Source organism: Macrobrachium rosenbergii, chromosome 52 (genome assembly GCF_040412425.1).
Source record: "Macrobrachium rosenbergii isolate ZJJX-2024 chromosome 52, ASM4041242v1, whole genome shotgun sequence".
Lineage (NCBI taxonomy): Eukaryota > Metazoa > Arthropoda > Malacostraca > Decapoda > Palaemonidae > Macrobrachium > Macrobrachium rosenbergii.
This window is the reverse complement of record NC_089792.1, coordinates 26224548-26250597: the sequence shown is the minus strand read 5'-3', so window position 1 is coordinate 26250597 and position 26050 is coordinate 26224548. Positions and strand designations below refer to the sequence as shown.

General features: G+C 39.2%; 1 protein-coding gene across 6 annotated transcripts in view; it reads left to right on the top strand.

Moving 5' to 3' along the window:
• Positions 1 to 26050, top strand: part of Sfxn1-3 (Sideroflexin-1-3) — a 100775-nt gene that overhangs the window by 36871 nt on the left and 37854 nt on the right. For all 6 annotated transcript variants that reach the window (XR_010851581.1, XM_067095996.1, XM_067095997.1 and 3 more), the window contains exons 3-6: positions 3039 to 3206; positions 7067 to 7165; positions 10625 to 10700; positions 19091 to 19176. Coding sequence is in view for 5 of the 6 variants with exons in the window: in XM_067095996.1 (XP_066952097.1) it covers positions 3039 to 3206; positions 7067 to 7165; positions 10625 to 10700; positions 19091 to 19176 (429 nt within the window). In the remaining variant the exon portion in view is untranslated. The remainder of the gene's footprint in view (positions 1 to 3038; positions 3207 to 7066; positions 7166 to 10624; positions 10701 to 19090; positions 19177 to 26050) is intronic.

Sequence of the window (26050 nt, the reverse complement as noted above, 5' to 3'; positions counted from 1 at the left end):
AAATGAAACCCACAGTTCTTTCTATTTAAGAAATAACTACAGTAAAATGAATTGTATTCTGGGTTACGTTATTGTGGTAAAACGGGTGAGGTTGCTTGAAAAGAAGTTTCCTTCATTGCAATATAAAACTTTATTTTATCATGAAAATGTCATTTTCATTCCTAACACTATCAAGTACAACCCAATTAAACTGTTCTAGAACTTATCCAGTGGTATTTGTTTTTGTAATTTCTAATTTGTTCCTACAAAAATAAGAACATTGCCTTTTATATAGGAATATTTCTCAGCATGAGCTGGAAATGGTCACTGAATCTCGGTAACAAGGTGGTTAATTGTAGGTTGGTGGATGAATTGGATATAGTACGACACTCTGCTGTGTGCACATTTTTTTTTTAAGCCATTGTTGGGTGAAGATGTGTTGCCATGTTATCACTAATTGAGGCTTTCACAATACAAACGGTCCATCGGTCCGGAGGTTCATTTTTTGAAAACCTACCAAAAGCTCCAAAATTTATTCAAGTTTAAGCCTGTGTAAGCAGAAAATGAACATTCGAACGCTAACATGGTTGAAAGTTGCATCTAGTAACATGCACTTGTTGCCTTGTGAGCTGCCAAGAATGTGCCTTCGTATGATAACTTTTGTCGAGTGCGAAATGAGCAATATGAAGGGTCTGTCTCTGCCAGCTGGGTGCTCAGCCAATCAGCACGCAGAACAAGAGTATGTGTCAGCCAATTAGCGAATGTTTATACAGCATATTGTTTTAATCCTTTCACACACGTGAGATTGATTCACTGCAAGTGTTTTAGCGCATTGAGATGTCATACTTAGTTTCTGGACATTGTTACATGGCATGTGATTGCTCCTTTGGTATTATTGAAAAGGCTATTGCAAACTTTGGAAAATTCATGAGGAGCATTCATGACTATTATGACTTCATCAGTCAAGTAACCAGAAGAATCAAATTACCTACATACATAATGAAGAGGGAAGATTTCAAAGATTTTGAGGAGGTATTCATCGCCAAGGTATCAATAGACAGACACTGGAAAGGTCTTACTGGATGTGTAGTGAAGGGGTAGCTATCTGGCCTCTTGGATCTCCTAAACCCAGTCCCTGTCAGACTCCCATGCACCAGGAGGAGGCATACTGAAGTCCATGGGAGTCCTGAAGGGTTTGCCCCCGGGTAGTTGCCCCTTGGTCGAGCCTGTTGTCTGCAGGCATCGACAGACAGCCATTAGAAGGCACCCATAAAGATGTGCTCTTATTGTCGTCTAAGTGATACGATCTCCAGTGTGGAATAGAAGCATTGATGGTGTGTTGTATGCTGAATATAGGCTGTTGAAGAGGCGTTTTTCAGTTACTAATCACACTTCTCTGCTCTCCTGTAAGCAACTGGGGAGGGGGTGGTGGTTGCCAGGAGCAAGTCCACAGACTTCTTGTAACCTCTGGGAGAGTCCTCAGTACTGGTCTCCTTAGTTTTCAGTTATGGAGTGCCAGTATTTGGTGCCAGGCTCAACAGTTTTCCTAGCGTACAATTTTGTCCAAGAGCCCAGCAATTTCCAAGCACCCAGCAGTGTCCGAATGCCCAGCAGTGTCTGAGCTCCATCTCCTGTCCGTTTGGTGGCAGCTGTCAGGCATGTGGTGCCAGCTGTCAGGCATCCGGCGCCAGCCTACGAGTGACTGGTGCCTGTTCCTCCAGTGTTAAAACTTTTGCAGTACCTTGCGAAGTGTTAGTAACTGGCATGGTATTACAGAAGGAAGCATAGGATTTTCTTCTACTGTCTCTTCACCTTGTTGTGAAGTGTCGATCCTGAGGAGCCGGGGAGGGGGAAAACCTAGAGCGCCCGCCACTCTCAGTGGATGGGTTGTGGTTTTTCTTCAGTGTAGGTGACAACGATGTCTGGCTGTTTTTATTTTGGTACTGCGCCCAGGGCAAAGGCACCTTTTAAGTTTTGCTAGCCACCGGATAACTCCTTGAGTTGCATAACTTCCACTGATGCTTTGTTAGCAATTGGAGTATTCCTTTGCTACAAAGCTCCCACTCAAGTAAGGGCACTCCTCGGCTGTACTGCCACGCCACTACAGGTTAAGATGAGCACCAACCAGAGGCAGTATTCTCCTTCAGTAGCTCTCTTGACTGAGAAGGAACGACAAGCATTGTCTTCAATGCTAGCAACTTTCTATTTCCATTCATTTCGTGACTTAATGCTTTGGAGTAGAATTTGTCCAAGTATCCCACCTCCTGTCAATATGGGATTCAGCTGTGTAATTACTTGGTAAGTTACTTATATAAAAATGACATTTTTATAATAAAATAAAGTTTATATATACAGTACTTACTAAGTAATTACAGAATCGGATGCCCACCCTCCCTTCTGATGGACATGGGTCACAAACAGAATGAGATTGTCTGCTAAGTTGTTCCTGGTATTCCCGTTAGTGGACGGGACTAGTCACCTACACTAAAACAATTGAAGCGGCAGCGCGAATTTTGAAATTTAGCATGCCACGATAGTTGAAACTATAGCTATGTAATTACTTGGTAAGTATATAAAACTTTATTTTATTATAATAATATCATATTTTATGCAGGTTTACACAAATGGGTGCACAGCTAAAAAAATATTCTGCTTAATTAGTGATGAAAGTTCCATTTAATCAAATCCATAAGTACAAAATCTGTAATTTTCAAGGGTCATCTGTACTGTACAGTACTTTCATTAATTGGCTGACTTGTATATTATTATAACTAAATCATGTCGTTTTAGTGAAATGTTTGCCAGCTTCCTTTGCAAAACTGTTTTGATCCTTGAGACCAAATAAAATGCCTCCCTCTTGAAGTCAGTTTACATAGTCCTCCAGAAGTATGCTGTTGAGATTTGGTGTTTAATCACAAAGAATTAGCCCCACATGAAATTGTTTTTATACTTAAAGTAAGTCATGATGTAAGATCTATTAAGGTTTTGTCTTTGATGTGCTGTGGTGTAGTAGTTATCTGTTAAGTGAAAAGTTTTGATGAGCAACTCTTATTCTTCAGGAGAGGAGAGGATGTAAATCTAAGTGAAGATGAGCTTTGGAGGGCCAAGAATATTTATGATTCAGCTTTTCATCCAGACACTGGGGAGAAGATGACCCTTATTGGCCGAATGTCTGCTCAGGTACCCATGAATATGACAATCACTGGGTGCATGCTTACATTTTACAAGTAAGTTTTCAGTTAACTTTGTATAGATACCAGTCAGTGTTTGTTATGAGGCAATGAAAGTTGTGTATAAATCTGTCAAGACCTTTGAGCAGTAAACTTTTGGTAGTCGAGTAGATTTGTGATGTCTTGTATTTGAGTTCATGCATTAACGATAAGCATGTTTTTTAACTCTTAATGCATGGGAAATTAATATTGAAGCCTTTTTCACATTTTCATCAAGGATGGCAGGGCCAGGGCCTTAAAAGGCAAAAGTCAGTTGTAACAAGGAGCTTCAATAAGGGAGTTAAATCCAACATGACTGGGAAGTTTCTGAGACACTAAATATGAAAATGCAGGCTAAGACAGGACAGTCAAATGAACTACCCCTCATAGTTTCACTCTTAAAAGTTTTGGAATTTTTATTTTGTACAAAAACCATTAGGGAAGGTTACATTTTATTATTGCTTTAATCATTTCAACCTTTTTGCATATGATCTGAAATTAGTATCATTCATAAACCAATGTTTCAGATTGTATATTTCATCTGAAAAGTCAACAAACATAAAGATCAGACATATAAGAGTATGCTGTGAAAGATGGTAAACTTTAAACCCTCTCAGTCTTAACATAATTGTTAGAGATTAAGAATAACTGAGCTCTGATCAGTGAAGTTTTCATATGTTGTTCTTTCAGGGATATTTAAGAGTTATAAGAATGCTTCTGAACTTAGACTGGAGAAAATATAAATGAGTTGATGCCTTCTTTGTCATACAGGTTTTAGGAGGATGTTGGAAATTTTATTAATTTTTAATGTTCACTGTGAATCTGTGGAAAAGTTTTCTCATCACCATCTACAGTATATACACTATCATTGTATGAAATTGATGATAGAGAAAAATATGGTTAAGATTAACAAAATGAAATTTAGTCAGTGATTTAAATATTTACTAAAGATGTCTTTCATCCATGCCAATAAAACTGTAGTAAAATAACAAAGGTAATTAAAAAACAAAATTAACTTTGTAAATAAATCTGGTATTTTTACACATTTGAGCATAACTATGGGCATTTTTCTTCTTACCTTCAATATTTGTAGGTATTCATTTATTTCGTTGAGAAAAATGTAATGATAAAATAGATATAATGTGGAGGCGTAACAGGTTTGCATGGCAAGGCAAGTTGTAACTGTTCAGGAGCATTGTTTTAGGCTATCAAGTCTTTTAGGCTTTTACCATAGTACTTGCCCCAATTGCCATGTGGGTCTGCAGGATAGGTATCAGATTGTTGAGGTGCCTAGACAACTGGTTGCCATAATTCAGTATCTTGGGCATGAAACTTAACCCTTTGTAAACTCAAAGTATGATAGTTAGTTGATGCAAGACATTTTTGCCTTTGCATCCTGATTTACATTTAAATGGTACGGTTTTAAGTGTTGGTGACTCGTTAAGATTTTAGGTGTAACTTTTGATAAGAAATTAACTTTTGAGAAGCATATAAGTGTTATTGCTTCCTCTGTTTCAAAAAGTTTGTATTTTAGAGTGTTATAGAGTGTTTGTGATGAAGCTATTATATCGAAGTGTATTAATTCTCTTCTTATTCCTTGTTTGGAGTACTGTTCTCCACTGTGGTCTTCTGTTGCTGACTCTCATCAAAATCTTGGATAGAGTTATGTCATCAGTCAAGTTTATTTTGCTAATTGTTAATGTTGACTTGTAGCATAACAAACTGAGTTCATTATGGTTGTTGCATAAAATATATATAACAACAAACATCCTGTGCACTCTTGTTTACCTGACTTAGCTGTTTTTCTTGTAACACTGGGCAGGCTGCTGCTGAAAACTGTGTCAGTTTCTAGTATTAGGTTTAATACTCAGTTTGCTAGGAGTTTTACTTTGGCTACAGCTGAAATGTAGAACAGTTTGCCTATTGCAGATGTGGAATCTTCTGATTTTCAATGGTACAAATTCATTCCTACTTTCTGCTTACGTTTCCGGAATTGGGCGCATCAGTTTTATTTTCTATTCCTCTTATATTTATTTATCACCTTTTCCTGTCACGTGGTTTTTTTTAGCTGAAGATTTAAAAAAAGAAAATAAAGAAAGAAAAGTACCTCTTCAGTCTTTCAATTGGGACAAGTTTTGCCTAGTTCCCTCCAGGAAGGCTGTCTACTGCAGCCTGGGCATAAACATGTAACAGGCCCCACTGTAGAGAAGGTCCAAAGATTCCAGTCTTTACTGTAGAAGTTTTCTGCCTTCCAGCCACTATTTCAGAGTTGTGGACAAGGCTCTTAGGCCACATGTCATCATTAGAGAAATTAGTTCCACTCAGTAGTGAAAGATTGCAGTTCCTCAGGTTTACAGTTGAGCTAGAATTGGTCAGTCACAAAGAGTCCTAAAGACTTTCCTATATACATCTCTAGGTAGGTCCAATCAGACATTATGTGGTGGAAGACTCTCATGCTCTGATGATGGGAGTTCCTCTCACTAACCGTACTCCAGACTTCTGATCCTTCAAGAGAAGGATGAGGCCCACATGTTATATTTGACTGTTAGCAAATGGTCCACATTACTTACCTAGAGTTCATTGCATCCAAAGGGAGAGTTAAGGGTCATGAAATTCAGGGGTATCCTACCCCTTTGACTTTTAAATGCAACATTGATAATACCATAATTAATTTTTGGATATTGAGACTGTTAATAATTTTGCCTTGTGTTGACCACCTGCTGCCTTTTACCATTTTTACTAGGTAAATCTTAACCTAAGATCTTTCTGTAGGCCAAGTTTTATCATTTCCCAAAATGGAAAGGGCCCAGCTCATTCCTACTTTTCATCCTCATAAGTTCATAACATATTTTCATTGCTTCAAGAGTGTAGCATTTTTGTGCAATGCATATGCTTTTTGAAGGGAGTGAGTGTAATTCTATCTTCTGACCAGCCCGTGATCTTACTAACAAGGCTAAAATCTTGTTTGTCACTAGATTTGATTTACTATTTGTCAACATTGAGAGATTTGCTGTCCCCCAGCAGCCTGGTTGAATACGTGTTCCTTATTTCAACGAGAGGTTTCCCACATAAATAGGTACTCAGACTTTTGTACAATGATGGGTTCATGTTAAAATAAATGTGATTTTTTTAAACATCCATTTTTTTAATACAAACCCAGCAATTTATATAAAGTGCCTGCCTCCCAACCCCACACTGCTTATAAGTTCAGAAAACAAAATTGAATGACGACTACCACCAGAGGCATTGAGTTTCTTGAAAATATATATGAAGGAAGTGTTCTTGTTCTTCCTCTTCTGGATTTGTGTGTTGGCCACACATGATGGGCATTTGTAAATTGATGGGTATGTATTAAAACATGGATATAGTTTTTTTGAAATAAGAGTTTTTCTTTTTTTTTTGCCAAATTTCAAATAATAAATACAGGCAGTCCCCAGTTAATGGCGGGCTCGGTTAACAGTGATCCAGTTTTGTGGTGCTTGTCTAGCAACGAAAATTGGCAATTTTCGGCGCCGAAAATCGCCGATTTCCGCTTATCTGCGCCGATAATTGGGTATTGGCGCCGATACATACCTAACAGAGGCACCAATAACTGAAAATCTGCGCTTTTCGCACCAATAACCCCCGGAAATTGCTGAAAATGCTCCGAAAATTGCCAGAAACAAAACCCGCCAATAACTGGGGACTGCCTGTATGTGAAATGGGAACTTTCCAGCTGCATAGGTCTTGTTTTTTATCTTAATGAATTAATTTTGGAGATTAAAACTTGCCACATTTTAAAACATTTTTAATATTAGATTTAACTCTACCCATTGTAGAATCAAAGTAGTTTGCATAAAATTTTTATGATTGATCACAGGTCTTAATATATTTTACAGAACTACTCCAGCTGTAGTATTTTGGCAATGGATTAACCAGTCTTTCAATGCCATTGTTAACTACACAAATCGATCTGGGGATTCCCCAGTATCTGTTCAGTAAGTATTTATGGTTTTGTTTGCTTCAGTTGTTTACATTGTATTTGATTAGTTGTATCTTTGTGCTACCATTAGTAAAGGCAGTGTAGCTCTACTGTAAATTGGGTTAGGCCTGGTAGTAAGACAGATATGTTTAGTTGTATTTTGGTTGTTTCTGCTATTTTGGAAGTTATTCTTTTAATGATGAATAGTTTTAATTAAAAAATTGTAATCTTGTCATAAAACTTTGATAGTCTTAATTTAGTTATGCTGAACTATATATTCTATTACTGCTTGAAGCCTTTATATGAGATTACTGTTAGAGTTGTAGGAGCTTTATTGAATTATTTTCTGCATAAACTAAGAGAACAGATGTGGTTTTTGGCTGTCTTAAACCTGCCTAAAGTATAGTTCAGGTTAAGATGATCAACTTTTGTTTTTTGCAAAATCCATGTACACTTAAAATGTGTCTGTTGTATTGTTCCTTAGATTTAAGTTGAGTGCTTTTGTACAAAAACAAACCATTGTCATTATCTTGGACATTATTTAGCTAGATAGATGGAGTCTGTAGTTGTTTCCAAAAGATATTTTTTCCCCAACATTCTTGTAGCTTTGTTAATATTTACTTCTGCTTTAGACAGGCTCTGGCATAGACTTATCTTATTTGTTTCACATGGTGACCTCAGATAACTGCAAGAAAATATTTTGATTATTTTTCTACCTATTTACACTTTTAATTCTGAAAGGCAGCTGGGTGCGGGTTGTTTCGGGCACGTTATGCATCTATGGATGATGGACAATTATCTTATACACTTTCTATTTATGATGTTTTTGTGTGCTCTTTCTAATTGGCTCCACCTATTTTCCACTTGGGAGACAAGGAAAGGGATAATTTATTACCAGCAGAGTTTTATCACCCAATGGTCACTCCCACATAGATAATGTTTGCTGATGTTCCATTCTTAATGATGATGGGCATATACTTAAATCTGTAGCAGAAGAGGCATTATGATATATGTTAAATCTTGTTGAAACTTCATTCATTAATGTCAAATGATTGTCTAAGAACTCTTCAAGAATCTTTCCTACCCAATCATTAGTGTTGCCGTATACAGTAACGGTGTTGAAGTTCCTTACTACAGTACTCAAAATGGAGAAGGGAATTGATTAATCAAATGTTTCTTGTTTTGTAGGTTTATCTGGAAGATGGGTTTACCATCTGGGTTATATATAAGTGATGCTCATAGTTACTTTTTTACAAAGGAGGACCGAAGTAAGTAAGTGGAACTTATGGGTACTTAAGTAATTTTTATTAATTATTGTCACAGTACCTCTCCTTGATCTTTCTCCTCAGTTTTATATTCTTCATTAGAGTTTGGTTTCTTGGAGACATATGATTTTAACTTTTGAGCTTTTTCAGCTTTTCAGCATTTGAAGCAATACCATGACAGTTCCACTGTAAAATAGACATTTGTTTTTCTTTTGTTCCAATTTCAATCTTATGGAGGTTTTGTGATTTGTGGAACTGTCGAAGATGTCCTTATTATATTGATGTCCTTATTATATTGAGTTTATTTAATTTTGTTAAATTTTGTTTATCTTATCAAGGAGGTTGGCAGACCTCAATATTAATCTTCTTTTCTTTTGGTAACTGTTATTACATTGCATAGCAGCTTCATCAGTGCTCAGTTCCATATTGACACTTGTTATAGACTTCAAATCTTTTGGTGTCTGAAGATTTAGGACTAGATGGAGGTGAAGAGAAGGATTGCTTTTTATTTTCTCGTTTCTTGTTTTGGATGTTCTTTTCCTCCCGAATATGGCAGAACCTTCGCTGAAGTCTTTCAAGAGACACATCTCAGGCCTATTGGATAATGCAATTTTTAAAATAGGGTTTACCACATGTTTTAATCAGATATTTAAAAAAATTTAGCTTTGAGGTTTTTAAAAACTTTTATTGAATAGTACTACCATGTGGCATTTATTCATCAAATTAACAGAAGAAAGTGAGTTTTATAGGAAGGTGAGTTAACCGTCAAGTTTTGATAAAACATTATTAATTTTAGGAAAATTTATGACATTAAAAACTTATTCTGTAACTCTGAATGGCCTTGTTGCTGTTGTGCTTGGCTCTTGTGTCTAAATTCAGTAGTCCAGTCCAATCAAATATTTTTTCTAGAACTTCAGATCTATTTTGACATTTAACTTATGTCAACATTTTTTAGTATGCTTATAATTCACCTTCAGTGTAGCAGTGTTAATTATGAAAAATAAAGAGATTTGTATGCATTATGAAACAAACATATTCTTGGGGTATGAGGCTGAACTCCATTAAAACAAAAACACTGTTAATTAGCAGATCTCTTACAGATTTTCTGTCCTCCCTCTAGGTGGATGGGACTGTGCTGGACGAGTCTGAAGTTTTAAGTATTCTATGTGTAACTTCTGACTCATATCTTACTTTTGAGAAACTTTTAATGTAATTGTCAGCATATGCTGCACGAAAATTAGGTATTGTACGAAAGGCCCCATATATTTATAAAAGTGATCAAATTAATGCAAATTTTTTTTAGGTTATTTGTCCTTTTACTAGCATACTGTTCTCCAGTATGGATGCCTGCTTCTGCCAGAGATTTATCTCTTTTTAGACAGAGTGGTCTGTGGTGGTAGGTTTGTTTTTCGTAATATTAGCAGTTATGACTTGGACCATTGATGCATGGTCGTATTTCAACAGAGATCATTCACATTCACAGTTGATCCCTGATCCCCGTTTCCTGCCGAGAGCAACCAGGTTTGCTGACCAGCAGCACCAATATGCACTAAATGTGCCTTGCTGTAGAACTTCTCAGTTGCAGAGGTCCTTTATTCCTCACACCATTGTACTTCAGAACGGTCTCCTTGAGGATGTCATGCAATTGGAACTTCAAAAGTTCAAGCGAAGATGCAGTGGGTTACAACCCTCATACTATTCTCTGTATTTTAATACTTCTTATCTATACTTATATTAATTTATTTATTTTTTCTTTTTTAATAATTGAGATCTCCTCTTTCTGCATTTCCCTTTATCCCCTCATACTTCTTCCTTATGAACACCATATTCTTTGTAAGCTTGAATATTTCAAGTAGATGGCCCCTGTGGGGCTTTTTCCATATTGAATAGGGTTCATCATCTGATTAATAATGATGATAATAATACATGGAGTAGCCATTTCTGTCTTGCAATCATTTGTACCTTGTGGAAGCATAAGGGAAGTTTTATCCATTGTAACTGACTACTCCCTGTGAGACACTTTCAAGTGCTTCCCCAATTAATTTTATAAAGTTGCAGACCAGTTAAGTTAATTACCTTATCACTGTATATTACCTTAGTACTGTATATGTGAACAGTGGAGACTAGCAGTTTTAGGCAAATGAGAAATCATTGAGTATTTTTTTTTTTTTTTTATGCTTTAGATTCTAATTCCATTTTGTTTTCATTAGACAGCTTGGAACCTCATATGTACTAGCAACTGGTGGTGCTCTGGCTACTGCACTAGGCCTTAACAGCCTTGTAAAGGTAAAGTCATCCATATTTATCCTCTTTTTCTATTGAGAATGCATGTTAACATAATTGTAGATCATGTTCTGAACAGTACCTAACTCTCTGCTATCTTCAAAAGGCTTAGAAAAGCTTGGAGCCCAGCATAGGTAAGTGAATCAGACTTAGGTTCCCCTGCCATTGAACATTTGAATTGGCTGTGAATATAAGGACATTGTATTTTAGGTTTTCCCTGTTTGATGTTTTTGACCTAAGAATTTAGGGTTATGGTGCCTGACTTTTTTTGTGACCTGCATGATGTATAAATTGCCCTTAAGGATAGAGACCTTTGACATAATATGATAAGCTTGAGAGAGAGTGAATTTATTGTCAAAGTATTAGTATGTAGATTTAAAAATTATGGTCAAACCAATTTTTGGTGGTTGTACAGCAAGGGTTTGGCGTAAAATCAATCTCTTAGTTTCTCTTATTCAACTGTAGGTCCTTCCCTATGGGAATTATAGTAATTGCTTTCCAAATTGCATAATTTGTTTTGGCAGATAATTTTATTAACAAATGCCTGTATGGGCTTGGGAAAGATAAAAACTGCAATCACTGCTGATAACAAGCATAATCATTGCTAGAATGGCAAGACAAAACGACAAACTTTTGGGAGAATCCATTCCTAAGGCAAGATTCTCCAGCATACATTTGTATTTTTATATGAAACAATTCTGCAAGGCTTTATAAACCAAATTCTTCAAAGCCATGCCAGCCCCTCTGATCTCTAAATCCCCTACCAAAATTATAATTTTTTATTTTAAGATGCTAAGCGAAAGAAAAGCTTTGATCCCTACACAGCACCCTCCAACTTCTTTCCCTTGCTCCTCCATCCCCCCCCCCTGTCCTACTCACTCCTGCTTTCCCTTCAGTCTCTACTTACATCTGCATTCTGTACCCTCTCTCTGGAACATTCCCAGAGCATGTCAAAGAAATCCTTGAATCTTATGTAGCATCTGTTGATTTACCCTTCGTATTCCTTTCCCTCCTTGGCTTCGTCACTACCCCATCTGCTCTTGGTTAAGTGAATGGTGGAACGAGACAGTGGAAATTATGTTAAGCTGTCTTAGGAGAAATAAGACCACTCTGTCCCCAGGACCTGACCCTGGTGACTCTGTTTGTTGGTCACCACATTCCTCTTGCTTGGGATATACTTGGCTGAGAGGTCTGCTGATTGGTCTATCACCCACTGGTAAATGACTACCGTCATGGAGTGAAGTTGGCGAGAGACTAACCCCCCCCCCACTCCCCCGTTTGTTTATGTAAGCGACCACCGTAGTGTTGTTACGGAGTGCCCCGACACCCTCTCCTGAAACTCCTGAAGTGCCAGGAAGGCTGCTTTCAGCTCCAGAACATAGGTGTGCAGCTGCTTGTCCTGAGGACTCCAGACTCCCGACATCAGAAGACCCTCTAAGTGGGCACCTCAACTTTTGTATGAGGCATCTGAGAACATGGGAATTTTGGAGGAGGAGAATGAATAGACTCCTATAGTCAAGTTTTCATTGGCCAACCACCACAAAAGGTCCCTTCTCACCTTTGCAGCAGGTACCTGAAAATAGAGGTGAGTCCTTTGCAGGGGACCAGAACTCTTTCAGTCTCCATTGGAGAGATTGAAGGTGGAGATGCCCGTGGGGAATGAGTTATTCCAACAAGGTTAAGAGGCCTAGAATTACTTGCCACTCATGTGCTGGTTGCTTCTGTTCGGATAGAAAGGACCGGGCCACTTTCTGAACTTCTCAATTTGCTGGTCTGAAGGTTGGCCAGTTTAAGAAAAAACACATCAAGGAAAGAGGAAGATATGCAAATGCACATGTGTAAGAAAAAAATTCTAAAAAATTTTTCCTAACTTCCGCAGGAAGTTGAAAGTGACTGTTTATAACCCTGTGTGGGGCCTCTTTTACATAACACTCGTAAATTTTACCAAGTTATACATGTTCTTTCTAATCATTTATTTTTGTAAAATTATAATTAAACTCTCACAATATCATAACAGATAAGAACTGAAATCAGTAACAAATTCTGAGCATATTTGTTGTAAAATATTTACATAAATTTACTGAGATTGGGAAATGCAGTAGCTTTTTTGGATTTATACATGTTTTTTCTAATATTTCTTTGCAAAATTGCAACTATAACTGACACCATATCATAAAAGATAAGAACTAAAACCAAAAGTAACCCCTTGGTATATTTATGAGCAAATAAATAAAAAGACGTCATGGCAGAGAGAGGGGCAAGACTTTCCCCCTCCAAGTCAGGAACAATACTGAAGTTCCCAAGATGCCCTCAGTTGAGTTGAGCTGAATTCTTTAGTTGCTACAATTCATTTATGGCCCATTGAAGTATTGGAAACTCTTTCCCGCTCGATACAGACAAATTGTTTAGCACGTAATATTAATCCTCCTCAGAGGGGATCCGTCCACCACCCAAAACATGTTTTAGATCCTCTATTGAGGGGGTCAAGTAATTTGTATTTTTCCAAACATACAAACCTGAAGTCTTTACATATGGGATTAACTTTCAGCGAGCTGGAAATCCACCCTTTAAACATTTGCAAGGTGGTTATGGTAACAGTTACCGATGGTAGGGGGCTGAAGCACACGCCCACCAAATGGGTGTACATTGAGTTATATGCAGTTTACCTTTTGGCCCAGGTAAGAGAATTAGGGGTGGTAAGAAGTGGGCCCTAATCTAAAGACCTCAGGTTTGTATGTTAGGAAAAATACAACAAATTACTGTAAAAACATGTCATTTGTTCTTACACGAATATAAACCCTTGGTCTTTACATACGGGACACTTACCTTTGGAGGGCAGATTTTGAGTAAGTCTCTGAACAGACTGGTAGTTTGGCTCACCTGGTTACTCTCTTCCTGGTCTTGAAAGAGGAAAGGAAGGAAACCATATCTCTGATCTATTGAACAAGAGAGTTTATTTGAAAAGGTAATATCCTTTATTTTGGATGACAAGTGTCTTGTAAAGCTAAGAATAACCAACTGGTTTGCTCATAGTCAGTCCCTCTCTCCCTTGTTAGAGAGAAGGAAGGATTTGCATCTACAAATCCAGATAGAGGTAGATTATAGATTGAATACTCAGTCATCTAGATCACTTGAATGCACGCCAGTCCAATACGTGACGGCTCTTGTCCACTCTTCCTCTGCCCACTGGAAGAGGAAGGAAGACAGGAGAAAGGGAGGAGGCCAGTCCCACACAAACCTTTTCCTTGCAGCTGCACACCTTAGGCGAGATGCAACCTGTCCCTCAAGAGCTGGGTGAACTACATGACTTGTTGAGCATCCACCTTAGGATCCAAGGAAAAGGAGTCCAAGGACCTATGGGCATCATCTCAAGGTAAAAGAAGATGAGTGTGATCCGCATGATTACATTCCATCCTAGTACTCAGCCGACAGGTTCTTCTTGAATGTGATGGACAGACCAATGCCTCTGGCCTCAAAAGATCTGGTCCAAAACGTACTGATGTCACCCAAGAAGTTGCAGGGTACACTCATTTGATCATCTCACTAGCCAGAGAAATGACAATTTGGACCGTTTCTCAGCCAACTCGAAGCTAACGAACAAGTCATTGGCATTGGGTTGAAAGTCTATTCTTTATGGAGGCAACATAGACGTCATACTGTCATTGGCACCACAGGACCATAGAAGTGGAATGATCCATCTCACGGATCACTTTTGAAACGTAGATTGATGAAAGGCTTAAGCTTCCAGGTGTAAACTGGTACCAAAGATGTCTTACTTTATTCAAAGGTGTAAGAAGACAGAACAGAACAGGACCACCTTGAGTAATTCGAGAAAGAAGGAAGTGATCAAGCTTCTTCAGAGGTTGAATGAATTTCCAGAAGTCAGGGTGCCAAGATCAACTGTCCTTATCTCCTGACTTCAATGAATAAATGTTGCAATTACATTCATCTTGCTTGGGATGTCTGGTTGGCCACTTACTGAATGTTCATCTGTTATGTACTTGCATTACAGTAGAGCAGATGAAAGGACACTAGGACATTTTGTTGACCATGGCACTACCGTGGTGTTGTTGCTACCACACCGAGGAGTGTCTATCTTGGATCTTGAGACGCTTGAAAGTCTAAAAGGAACTGTGTTTAAGTTCCAAGAAAGGAAGTTCAGGAGACTGCCGCCCTGGTCAGTGTTCCGAAGAATGAAATATTTCTGGGTGAGGTTAGTGTAACCATGGCACTACCTTGGTGTTGTTATTAAAGGATTGCCTATTTGGACACTAAGACTCCTGAAACTGTCTTAAGATCCACCTAATACTGTAGTCTTCCTCGGGTTGTGGATCAATTGGTAGTTACAGCAGCAGCAGCTACTGCTTACATCTCCCACTCCTCATAGGAGTGTAACTACATCGTCAAAAGAAATGAGCTCCTAGACACCACTTCTTGACTGAGTAGGAACCAAAAACAAGTTGTTGGAACTTAGTTCCGAGGTATTGTTGATCTGACAAATCAAGTAAAACAACAGGAAGTTGTAAGCACAAGACTTATAATCATGGATGCGAAACCGAACCTGTCTGTCATACATCCATCATCCTGGAGTGTGTCTAGTTAACCGCTGTGCTGAGTGTGCTACTGCAAACCCTTTCACCTGCACTGTCAATTGAGGAGATGAGAAAACACTAACACCCCACCCCTTCTTGACTAAGGAACTACCATGGTACCGTTCCTTTTAACAACGCTATAGAACACCTATCCTCAGATCCTGAGGCTTGGAGATCTAAGAAAATCTAGGTTATTGAGGTGCCCAGGGCTCTCCAAAGCATCTAGCTCTCCAAGAGGAAGCAAGGAAGATGATGGAGAAAGGAGCAATAGAGCAAGAAGTCAAGCATCCTTCCCCAGGTTTTTACAGCAGAGTCTTTCTAGTTCCCAAAGCCACTGGCGATTGGAGACCAGTGATAGACCTTTCAACTTTGAACCTCTTCATCAGGAAGACCAAGTTCAGGATGGAGACTCCTTGAACAGTCCTAGCTGCTGTCAGAAACAATAACTACATGCTCACAATAGATTTAAAGGGCTCTTACTTCCAGATCCCAATCCATTCCTCCTCCCGGAAGTTTCTTTGCTTTAGTCTTGGAGAACTGGTGTTCCAGTTCAAAATCCTTTGCTTTGGCCCAACAACAGCTCGCCAGGCATTCACAAGAGTTTTCACCTTAGTGTTGACATGGGCAGCACAGGGGATTTGTCTCCTAAGATATCTTGATGACTGGCTGGTCTTAGCAAACTCTCGAGAGAAGCAAATTCAAGACAGGGACCATCTTCTCCAATTTTGTCACGGCTTAGGAGTCGTGATAAATTTGGAAAAGTCCAATCTTCAGCCCAGTCAAAGGATTCTTTAACTGGGAATGGTCATAGACACAGCCCCATCGAGAGTTTTCCCATAAGACCAAAGGATTGAGAAGTTCAGGACAGTGGCTCACTCCTTTCTGTCCAAACAGAAACAACCAGCATGGCAGTGGCAAGTAGTTCTAGGGCTTTATGGCATCACTGTAGAAGCTGGTTCCTCATGGCCGTCTCCATCTGTGACCCCTTCTGTGGAGGCTGAAAGAATATTGGTCCCCAGCAGGGAACTTTCCTCAGCCTCAGGTCCCTCTGTTGACAGAAGTATGAAGCAACTTTCTGTGGTGGTTGAATGACCAAAACCTGACAATGGGAGTACAGTACCTCTTCATTCAACCCCTCTGGAGCTTCTCCCTTTCTCTAATGCCTCTTAAGAGGGTTTGGGAGCACATCCAGATCTCCTGACTTTCAGAGTGTGGAGTCCTCAGGACAGGCAGCTTCACATCAACATGCTAGAGTTAAAAGCAGCCTTCCTAGCACTTAAGGATTTTCAGGAAAGGGTGACAGGGCACTCCGTTGTTCTAATGTCAGACAACACTACAGTGGTAGCGTATGTGAACAAATGGGGGCTAGTGTTACATCAACTTCACATGATGACAGTTCAATCAGGTGATGTCATGGCCAGGTACATTCTTGCCAAGAGGAATGCAGTGGCTGACAAGCCAAGTTGTCAGGGTCAGGTCCTAGGGATGGAGTGGTCTCTGCGTCAGGAGATAGCATACAGGCTGTTTCATCTGTGGGGAAGACCAGTGATGGACCTCTTTGCAGCAAGGTTCAGCAGGAAGCTAGAGGTCTGTTGTTCAGTAGTTCCAGATTTCTTTGCCATGGCAGAAGATGCCCTTCAACATCCCTGGGACAATCTGGAAGTCTATGCAATCCCCCTCCCCCTTTTGCCTGTATCTGGTCTAAATCAGGGATCGGATAAGAAGTCAGTATTGGTGTCTGATTCATTGTATAAATCCCAGCTTGAATATGGCAGTCAAATATATTTTTATGCTAGATTAAAATCACTGTGTTGTACATAAAATGAGCCTTAAAATCTGTTGTGGTGCATTTAGAACCTCAACTGTTGAGAGCATTTATCACTGGATTTTTTTGCAAAGGGAGCAGTAGTGCTGAGGTATTTAAAATGAAATCTGCCTTCAGTAATCCTTCATTCTATTATTTAAAAGAATCTTGAGACTAAGATTATCTGAGCCTTTTCTGCTTGAATTAATGGTCCTTATAGTCACTGCAGGGTAGATTGTTCATAAGGCTTGGTACTGGAAGGGTTAGTACTCTTTCCTAGTAACTTTCATCTCCCTGGTAGCTTCAGGGATTCAGGAAACAGGTCAGATCTGCTACAGAGATGAGTGCTTAAGCTTATGGATCCTGTCCTCCTGCGTAAAAAGCCTTTGCTTTACTCCCTAAGAGTTCCACCCCTTAGAGAAACATTGCCACCTAGATATCAGAAATGCTACGCCCTGGGGAGCATTTCTCATCCTCACTCTCAAATAGCAATTCTTGTATCGTATGAATATTGGATTGTAATTAACAAGCAATATTTTTATAATACAAAAACATGTTTTTCATATAAATCCATTCCTGCACTCATACAAAAACATGTTTTTCATTTAAGTCCATTCCTGCACTCATTCAGTCTCCAGTAGGGCACAGCGGAGTGAGTGTAGGCGTAGAGCGTTAGTTGGAGCCAGGTCAGATGGAGTGCATTCATTCTACTCAGGATAATGGCACAACTAAGATTAATTCCCCATGGAATAAGGCATACAGGCAGTCCCCGGTTATCGGCGGGGTTCTGTTCCCGACGGCGTGACGACAACCGAAAATCGCCACTAACCGAAAATCGGTGATAATAGCACTGATCCGGTTAGCTGCGCCGATAACCATGGCGATAACCGGTTAGCGCTGCTGATAAGAGGCGATCAGCGCCGTTAACGGTTATCAGCGACGAAAATCTGGTTAAAGCGCCCCAAAACCGGATCGCCAGTAACCGAGGCTGCCGATAACCGGGACTGCCTGTATTAGAGTTTATTGGTTTGTAGTGAAAAAAAGTTTTTGCATTGGAAAACCATTACATTTTAAATGTTTTAATAATTTGTTCAATTTTGATATTTAATATTTTCAAATAGTATGAAGCTAAAACTGGTAACTGGTTATACATATACAGAATGTAGAGATCACTGTACTGTGTGTTAAGGTATAACAAATGTTACTCAAATTTCAGAATGAAATCAGAATTGAAGTGCTTATCTTCCCTACATGGGATTTTGAACATTTGTTAGTGATTGACTGGTTCTTGTGCATAATCTCAACTTATTTTTTTATTTATTACTTTGCAGAACACTGTATTGTGCAGTGTTGTTATATAGTATTCCAGAAGCTAGGTTAGTTATAAAATTCCATGAAAGATCTGGGTATACTTTTCCACATCACCTTTGGCCGAATTATTATAATTATACTTCATTCTGAAAGTAAAATAAACAAGTTTACTTATTAATTTAAGATGAAAATGGTTTTGGTGAAAACAAATGAAACTCTTAGATAACAGGTTTTACTGTATTGAGCATAAATAAAATCATTGCTGTTGAATAGGAGAAAAACTTGAATGTTGAAATCTATATATATTAATTCCAGAATAATTATCTTGTATTTGCTGTTAACATACTCCATAGATTTAATTCTTCTTCAAAAATGCATTAGCATGGTTTCACCTATAAGCTGGCAATGTCATGTCAGTGAATAGAGAATGTATACCAAAAGGTATATAAGTGAATAATATAAGCTTATGTCGAAACATTTTCTCGCACTCATATGGAAAAAATTTGCTCATGAAAATGTGGTAATTCTTGTAGGGTAATTGAAATGTTTTTTTTCTGTTAACGTTATATTCCTCATGGGGTAGGAGTATTATATTCTCTTAATTATAATACTGTTGTATAAACCTGTAAAGTATTTTATTCAGATGGAATGCATGTACAAAAATTCACAACCATTTCATCTTGCAGTCTATGCCTCCTCTAATTGGTCGATTGGTCCCATTCACTGCAGTTGCTGCCGCTAACTGTGTAAATATTCCAATGATGAGGATGAGGTAGGTGCATGTCTATTTTTTGTGTGATGTACATTTCATTGAGTCTGTACCCATCAGTTACCTTCTATTAACTACACATATACCAGGAAACATTAATATTTTTTAGTTGACCCGAACTCTTTTTCTTTTACCTCTAATTATGAGTCATGAGAGTGAATGAACTGTGTTTTGATATTTAAAATTTATATTTTGTTTTTATAAGTACCCTGTATTCAATTTTTGGGTACTCATAGGATGAATTGCCTTCTTTGCCTAACTGCAATGTTTTTGAAAGTATTCTCATTGTTAGCAACAAATAAATTCCAAATTAGGGAGCTTGTGGGTTTGCAAATATATGGTAGTTTATATAAGAATAACAAAGTTTAATCCTTTACGCTATATCACTGCTGCAAAGGACAGTTTACTGCAGCCCTCACAGCCTAAAATTTTTGTCTGGTTACTTGGTTAGATTTTAGGTCCGCTTGCCTTAACCCTTAAGGGACGGGCTAAATATATATCAAGCACACCCCCTGGGCAAATTTTAAGGTTTGCCAATTTAAGAAAAAAAAACATCAATGGAAAGAGGAAGATATGCAAATGCACATGGTATAAGAAAAATTCTAAAAATTTTTACCTACCTTCCATGGGAAGTTGAAAGTGACCATTCACTACCCTGTGTGGGGACACTCATAAAAATATGCTAATTTTACCAAGTTATGCATATTTTTTCTATAATTTATTTTGTAAAATTATAATAAAATTGTAATGACAGTTCACACAATATCATAACAGATAAGAACTAAAATCAGTAACAAATTCTGAGTATATTTGTTGTAAAATATTTACGAGATTTACCAAGATGGGGAGATGCAGTAACTTTTTGTTTTTTCTAATATTTCTTTGCACTTTTATTTGCAAAATTACAGTTATAGATGACATACTATCATAAAATATAAGAACTAAAACCAACAGCAATCCCTGGGTATATTTATGAGCAAATTAATAAAAAGACTTTCTTGAGCTGCAGAGAGGCAGTACATTCCCCTCTGAAATCTCAAGGCATACTGATCATGTCTCTCCCGTGCTTAGCTATTATAGTTGCCATAAGTCATTTATGGGATATTGAAGTGATATGAACATTTTCCCCACTAAATTCATCCAAACTGAATGGCACATAATATTAATACTCTTGTGAGTTAGCCCATTCATCGCTCAAAACCTGTTATAGATACTCATATGATGATGCCTGTCCATTAAGGGTTAAGGTGAATAGTAATTTTTTTATTGATTCAAGTTAGTCATCATGCATTCTAGCTTATCTTCCTCCTGATAGTCATTCATTATTATTAGCAGGATTTTGGAAACTTGAATAATTTCTCAGTGGTCAGCTTCTTTAGTATATTCAGCTTTGTTATCATTCTGCTCATTTGACCAGGGTACAGAGTGTCTGGAAGCAGATTCTTAGACCTAAATATAATTAGGTCAAGATTATTGGAATGCCCATTGGGCACTAAATTTGGTATGTCTTAGTTTGGTGTCCATTTATGCTGTTATCTGTAGGTTCTTTGTAGGCATCCGGATACTAAGAAGGCTGTTAATAGTGAAGAAGTACTGCAGTTCCTGTCTGTTTTGCATTAGATGATCAAATATCTAAATAGAGTTTTCAGGCTCTGCTGGAAGACAGAGCCAGACCACTCATTATATCTAAAGAGGAGAAATTTATGCTAGGCCTCAGGGTCACAAAAGACCATTTGACCCTTTTGTTTTTAGGCAGTTGTGCAGGTGACTTTAAGCAAAAGCTCCTGCTGGTGTATCAGTTTTTAGTATTTTAGTTGATGTAGGAGAGCTGCCTTTGGAGGTTCATCAGAAATCATCTGTTGTTTGAAATTGGTATAGACTACAAAGACTTCAAGCACATTTGCATTTACATCTCCTAGCAAACAAAGCTCAGTAAATGTCCTCAGCTTCATGGTTTTAGGAAGAAGAAATTATTGAACAATTTTACCCTGTCTAAAAGTGGAGTATCACTTAAAAAGTACCAGTAACTCCTCTCTGAAAATTAATAATAGAATAGTTTCCTTATAAAGGTAAATTGAATGATAGTAAAAAGAATTTGGTTGAAGATGACCATTCAGTTCTGTGGAGCTTATTGAAGAGCATAGAAGTAACACTTCTACTTTTGCAGATGACTTTAAATGTCTAAAATGTTGCAAAGGTGCAAAATGTATGGGATTTTGACAATTCAAAATGTTCTCTACCAGCACTACAAGTCTTCAGTGTGACTAATCCCTTAATCTTAAAAAAACTGAGTTGTATTACATAATAGAATGTAGAGGAATACAAATAAATTTTGATATTGTTCCAGCATGTGAGGGTTTGCATGAAATGGAGTACATAATTAGCAAAGCAAGAAGCTGCTGAATTACTTCCAAGGAGTTATCTGCTTTTGTGGGATTGCTTTTATTCTGATATTAGGAGTCAGTTTGCTGTGAATATTAGCAATGTTAGGATTGTACAAATGCTAATGAGATTGTAGGTAGCAAGTTTTTATCTCCATGGAGGTATGGAAATATTCCTAGAAGATGGAGTTCTTTGAAATCAGCACATCTTTGCCATTATCCTTGGATAAAAGGGTGTTTAAAATGCTATTTTTAGATTTATTTTCTAGGTTGATCTTCTGCAAAGATTTAGTCTTTATTTTTAAATTATTTTTGTGACTCTGCTCAGTAGCTGTATTTTTTAAAAAATTAGTATCAAATGATATTGCATAACTTACCTTTGGTATCATAAATCCAGAGAACCATAGGTCAGTCAATCAAGAGATTGTCTTGAGGATGGAGATTTTAAGGTGATGATAGGGTACAGTTACAATGTGGGAGCAGAATGTTGGTCCCTGTATGTAGTTGACATGAATGCATGTTGGCTTTTTATGTATTGCTGATGTAACATATTCAAGAATTACAAGATGGTCAGTGAATACAAAACAACTTTGCACAAACTCTACAATACAGTGTAATGGTAAAATTTACAGAACCTGCTAGCTTACAAAACATAAAAGGTAGTGTAATATAATGGCATTATTAGTTTTATAAGAGAGAATGGTTGTGCTGGAACCATAATTGTTTACCTTTGAATGAAGTAATTAGGTACATAAACTTTTTTTCATATAAGTAACTTACCAAGTAATTACATAGCTAAGGTTTCTACTCACACGCCAGCCCTTTTTAAAAAATTTGTGTTAAAGCTTCTCTTGTTTTTTTGTGTAGGTGACAGGCTCCACCCACTGTCAGAGCACTCAGGGAAACAACCGACCTGTTAGTTCAGTTGTGCTTCTGCCATGGCTCGTCGTACATCGACGCCATTGCATCAGCTTTTATCTTGCTTTTTGGTTGTCTATACAGGACTTCGGTGAAGTATTATCTGACTATTTTGGTAGCTTATAGAGCTTTTGTCAGCTCATTAGTATTTTTGGAACAGGATCCTAGTTTCTAGAGTTATGTCAGATTCTAGCTCTTCTAGTTTTCACTATTGCCATGAAGGATGCAAAACTAGGTTGACTAAATCATGTTATGATCCACATTCGATTTGTAGTAATTGTAGGGGCAAGAATACTGTAAGGAGAAAACATGCAGTGGATGTTCTGATTGGGATGAGAAACAGTGGAAAGTGCTTAGATCTCACTTAGATACATTATGAAGGGATAGGAAGAGAAAAGCAGCTACTAGAGCCGAGAAACGATCGCGTAGCTTAGAAACCACTCCTAAACCTAGTTTAGAAGCTAGTCCTCATATTCCTTTGACAGTACTCCTATACTTGCTTTTTCTCCTAATACTGGCCCTCCTACTATTCATCCACCTATTCCTGTGTCTGGCTTGCTTCCAACCCTAATGCCATTACCAGTCTAGAATCTAGGTTGATAAGAAGATAAGTCTTGTAGTTAGTACAGTGGCAGAATTGGGAGAGTCACTGAAAGTGCTTATGGACAAAGTGTTCACAGAAAAAGTGATGTGACTTGTAGTACAAGTGCAGGAGGTGGCTACTCGTCCCGTTGGTTCTCCTAGACGAAGGTCCCTGTCATATTCCCCTGAACCTGGAAGAAGACATACTGGAAGTCCAAGGGAGGCCTGTGGGGTTTACCCACGGGTAGTCGCCCCCTCATTCAAGCCTGTTGCGCTATCCCAGTTATTGACAGACAGCCGTTGGAAAGGTGTCTCATTGGATGTCCACCAGTTGTCTTCTAGTTCCAACGATTCCAGTGTGGACAGGAGGTGCCGCAAGCGATTCATAGATTTGTAACCTCCTCTAAAGTGCCATTGAGATAGGGTGATTGCTGTTATGATCCGCTTCCTGTTAGGCGGTCTAAGAAGGCCAGTTGTAGCCCACGGCCTTCGCCATGGACTCTTCTGTCCCTGCCCCAATCCATCATCCTTTTTTTTCCGCATTGGACAGTCCAGAGGCCTTCTCTCCTGAGTGCCCAACAGCTGAGTGCCCTCACCTGGCCCCTAATTGCCCAGCGAATTCTCTTACCCACCCGACGTCAACATCCAAACGCCTGTTACCTCTTGAGCGCTTGGTGCCACTTTCCGAGTGCCTGGTGCCAGCTCCTGAGCGCAACGCCAGTTCCCGAGCGCCCAGTGCCAACTATTCAGCACTGCCACCCTCCTCTGAGCGCCAGGCACCCACTCCCAGATGTATTGCTTCTCTTCAGTCGCCTTCACCTTTAGTTCAAGATGAACCTTTATTGGTTCCCATTAAGCAGCAGTTGGCTGAGATTGTGAGCTTGTTGAAGAAAGGTCCCTCTGTTTCCAAGACTTCTCTTGAGGCTACCCTGTGCCCGGTCTCCTCAGCAGAGGAGGACGGTGATCAAGAGCCTGCTCCTCTGTCGGCCTATGCAGCTCTTCTGCACTATTTGTTGGCAAATTTTCCCACCTTTTTTTGCCCCAGCTGCCCCAGTCTCACTGCCTCGACCTTTTTGATGAGGTCTCATCCAGACAACAGGACTAGACTCCCCAAGCTGGTGCTTTCTTTGTCTTCCAAGAAGGCTCTTAAGGAAATTGAAGAATGGCTTTCAGCCAATAAGGGAGCAAGGAAAAGCTTACTTCGCTTTTCCTCTCTGGCGCCTTGCTCAAAGGAGATATATGTCTTACGTCACCAGGAAGCTCCTTCTTTGGGAGTCGCTGCCTCCTCCCAAGGGGACTTCTCTGTTCTCATCAACTCTTCTCAAAGTTCTGCGTTTTCGTTGCCGAAGATTGTTTTCATAGGCAGAACTAGACCACCTTGTCAAAGATTTGTTCAAGGTGTTCGAAGTATTTAGTTTCCTCGACTGGACAGTGGGGGCACTGGTCAAGAAGAGTAGAGACTGTCAAGTTTTTATGTCTGATATCACCTCAGACTGGCTGGGAGTCCTGTCCTGAGTGGACAAGGCCTTTAGGGATGGCTCTCTAGAGCTTGCCTCTCTTTCTCTTGGTGTCTTGAAGAAGAGAGAGCTATGGTGCTCCTTTACCACTAAGGGAGTCACCCAGACACAGAAATCAGCCCTGTTGTTTTCGCCTCTGAACCATCTCCACCTTTGGGAGTCGCTGCCTCCTCCCAAGGGGACTTCTCTGTCTCATCAACTCTTCTCAAAGTTCTGCGTTTTCATAGGCGAAGATTGTTTTCATAGGCAGAACAAGACCACCTTGTCAAAGATTTGTTCAAGGTGTTTGAAGTATTTAGTTTTCTCGACTGGACAGTGGGGGCACTGGTCAAGAAGATTAAAGACTTTCAAGTTCTTATGTCTGATATCACCTCAGACTGGCTGGGAGTCCTGTCCTGCATGGACATGGCTTGAGGGTTGGCTCTCTAGAGCTTGCCTCTCTTTCTCATGGTGTCTTGAAGAAGAGAGAGCTGTGGTGATCCTTTACCATTAAAGTCAGTCCTGTTGTTTTCGCCTCTGAACCATCACCACCTCTTCCCTCAGGACACGGTTAGGCACATTGCATCTGATTTGCAAAAGAAGTCCATGCAGGATTTGTTGTGACAATCTTCCAAGCATCCCAAGGATTCGACTTCTTTTGCTCCTAAGTTGTCCTCTCCACTCTAGCAGCAGCCCTTTCGTGGAAGTAGGCCCAGATCACAGTCTAGGACCCCTTTGTCCATTTCATGACCAGGTCCATCACGAAAGGCCCAGCCAAGACGGTGCCCAGAAAGTGAGATGGAAGTCCTTCATACACCAATAGGAGCCAGACTTCTGCTGTTTTGGGAAAAATGGATGATCAGAGGAGCAGAGCTGTGGGTCATCAAGGCTCTAAAGGAGGGCTATGTCGTCCCATTCATGGAGAGCCCCCCCCCCATTAGTCACCTCTCCCATCACGTTGTCAGCTTACAGTACTTGAAAGGCCCAGAGAGACAGGCTTCTACAACCGTCTGTTTGTGGTTCTGAAACTGAAGGCCAGTCCTAGATATCCCTTAAACGCCTACTGGACTTACCATACGTCGACTAAAATTGTCTGTTGGGTGTCAAGTGGATGTACGGTATGTCGACTAAAAATGGTTTTTTTTTAAATATTCACGGAAAAATAATTATAGGCCTAGTTTGCGAAAGGTTTTAAATCACGCGCCTTGAGGGATGCTGGGAGTTCACGGATCAAGCTGTTGTTTTGTTTATAAGCGTCACCCAGACGCACATGCGTGAATTTCCTCCTTCCCCTACCAGAAAGCATCAGCGGCGCATCGTCGGAGAGCGATTTTTTGACGCATCCGTGTTTTGCAGAACTTTGGCGAGTGTTTGCGTATTTGTGAGGCAACAGGAAGTTTGCAGAGATGTCCCAACGTCGTCAGGACCGTGAAAGGCACATATTGCCTGTCGGTAGTGAGCATGTGAGACAAGTTTTAGACTGGGATGCTGGAGAGGGAC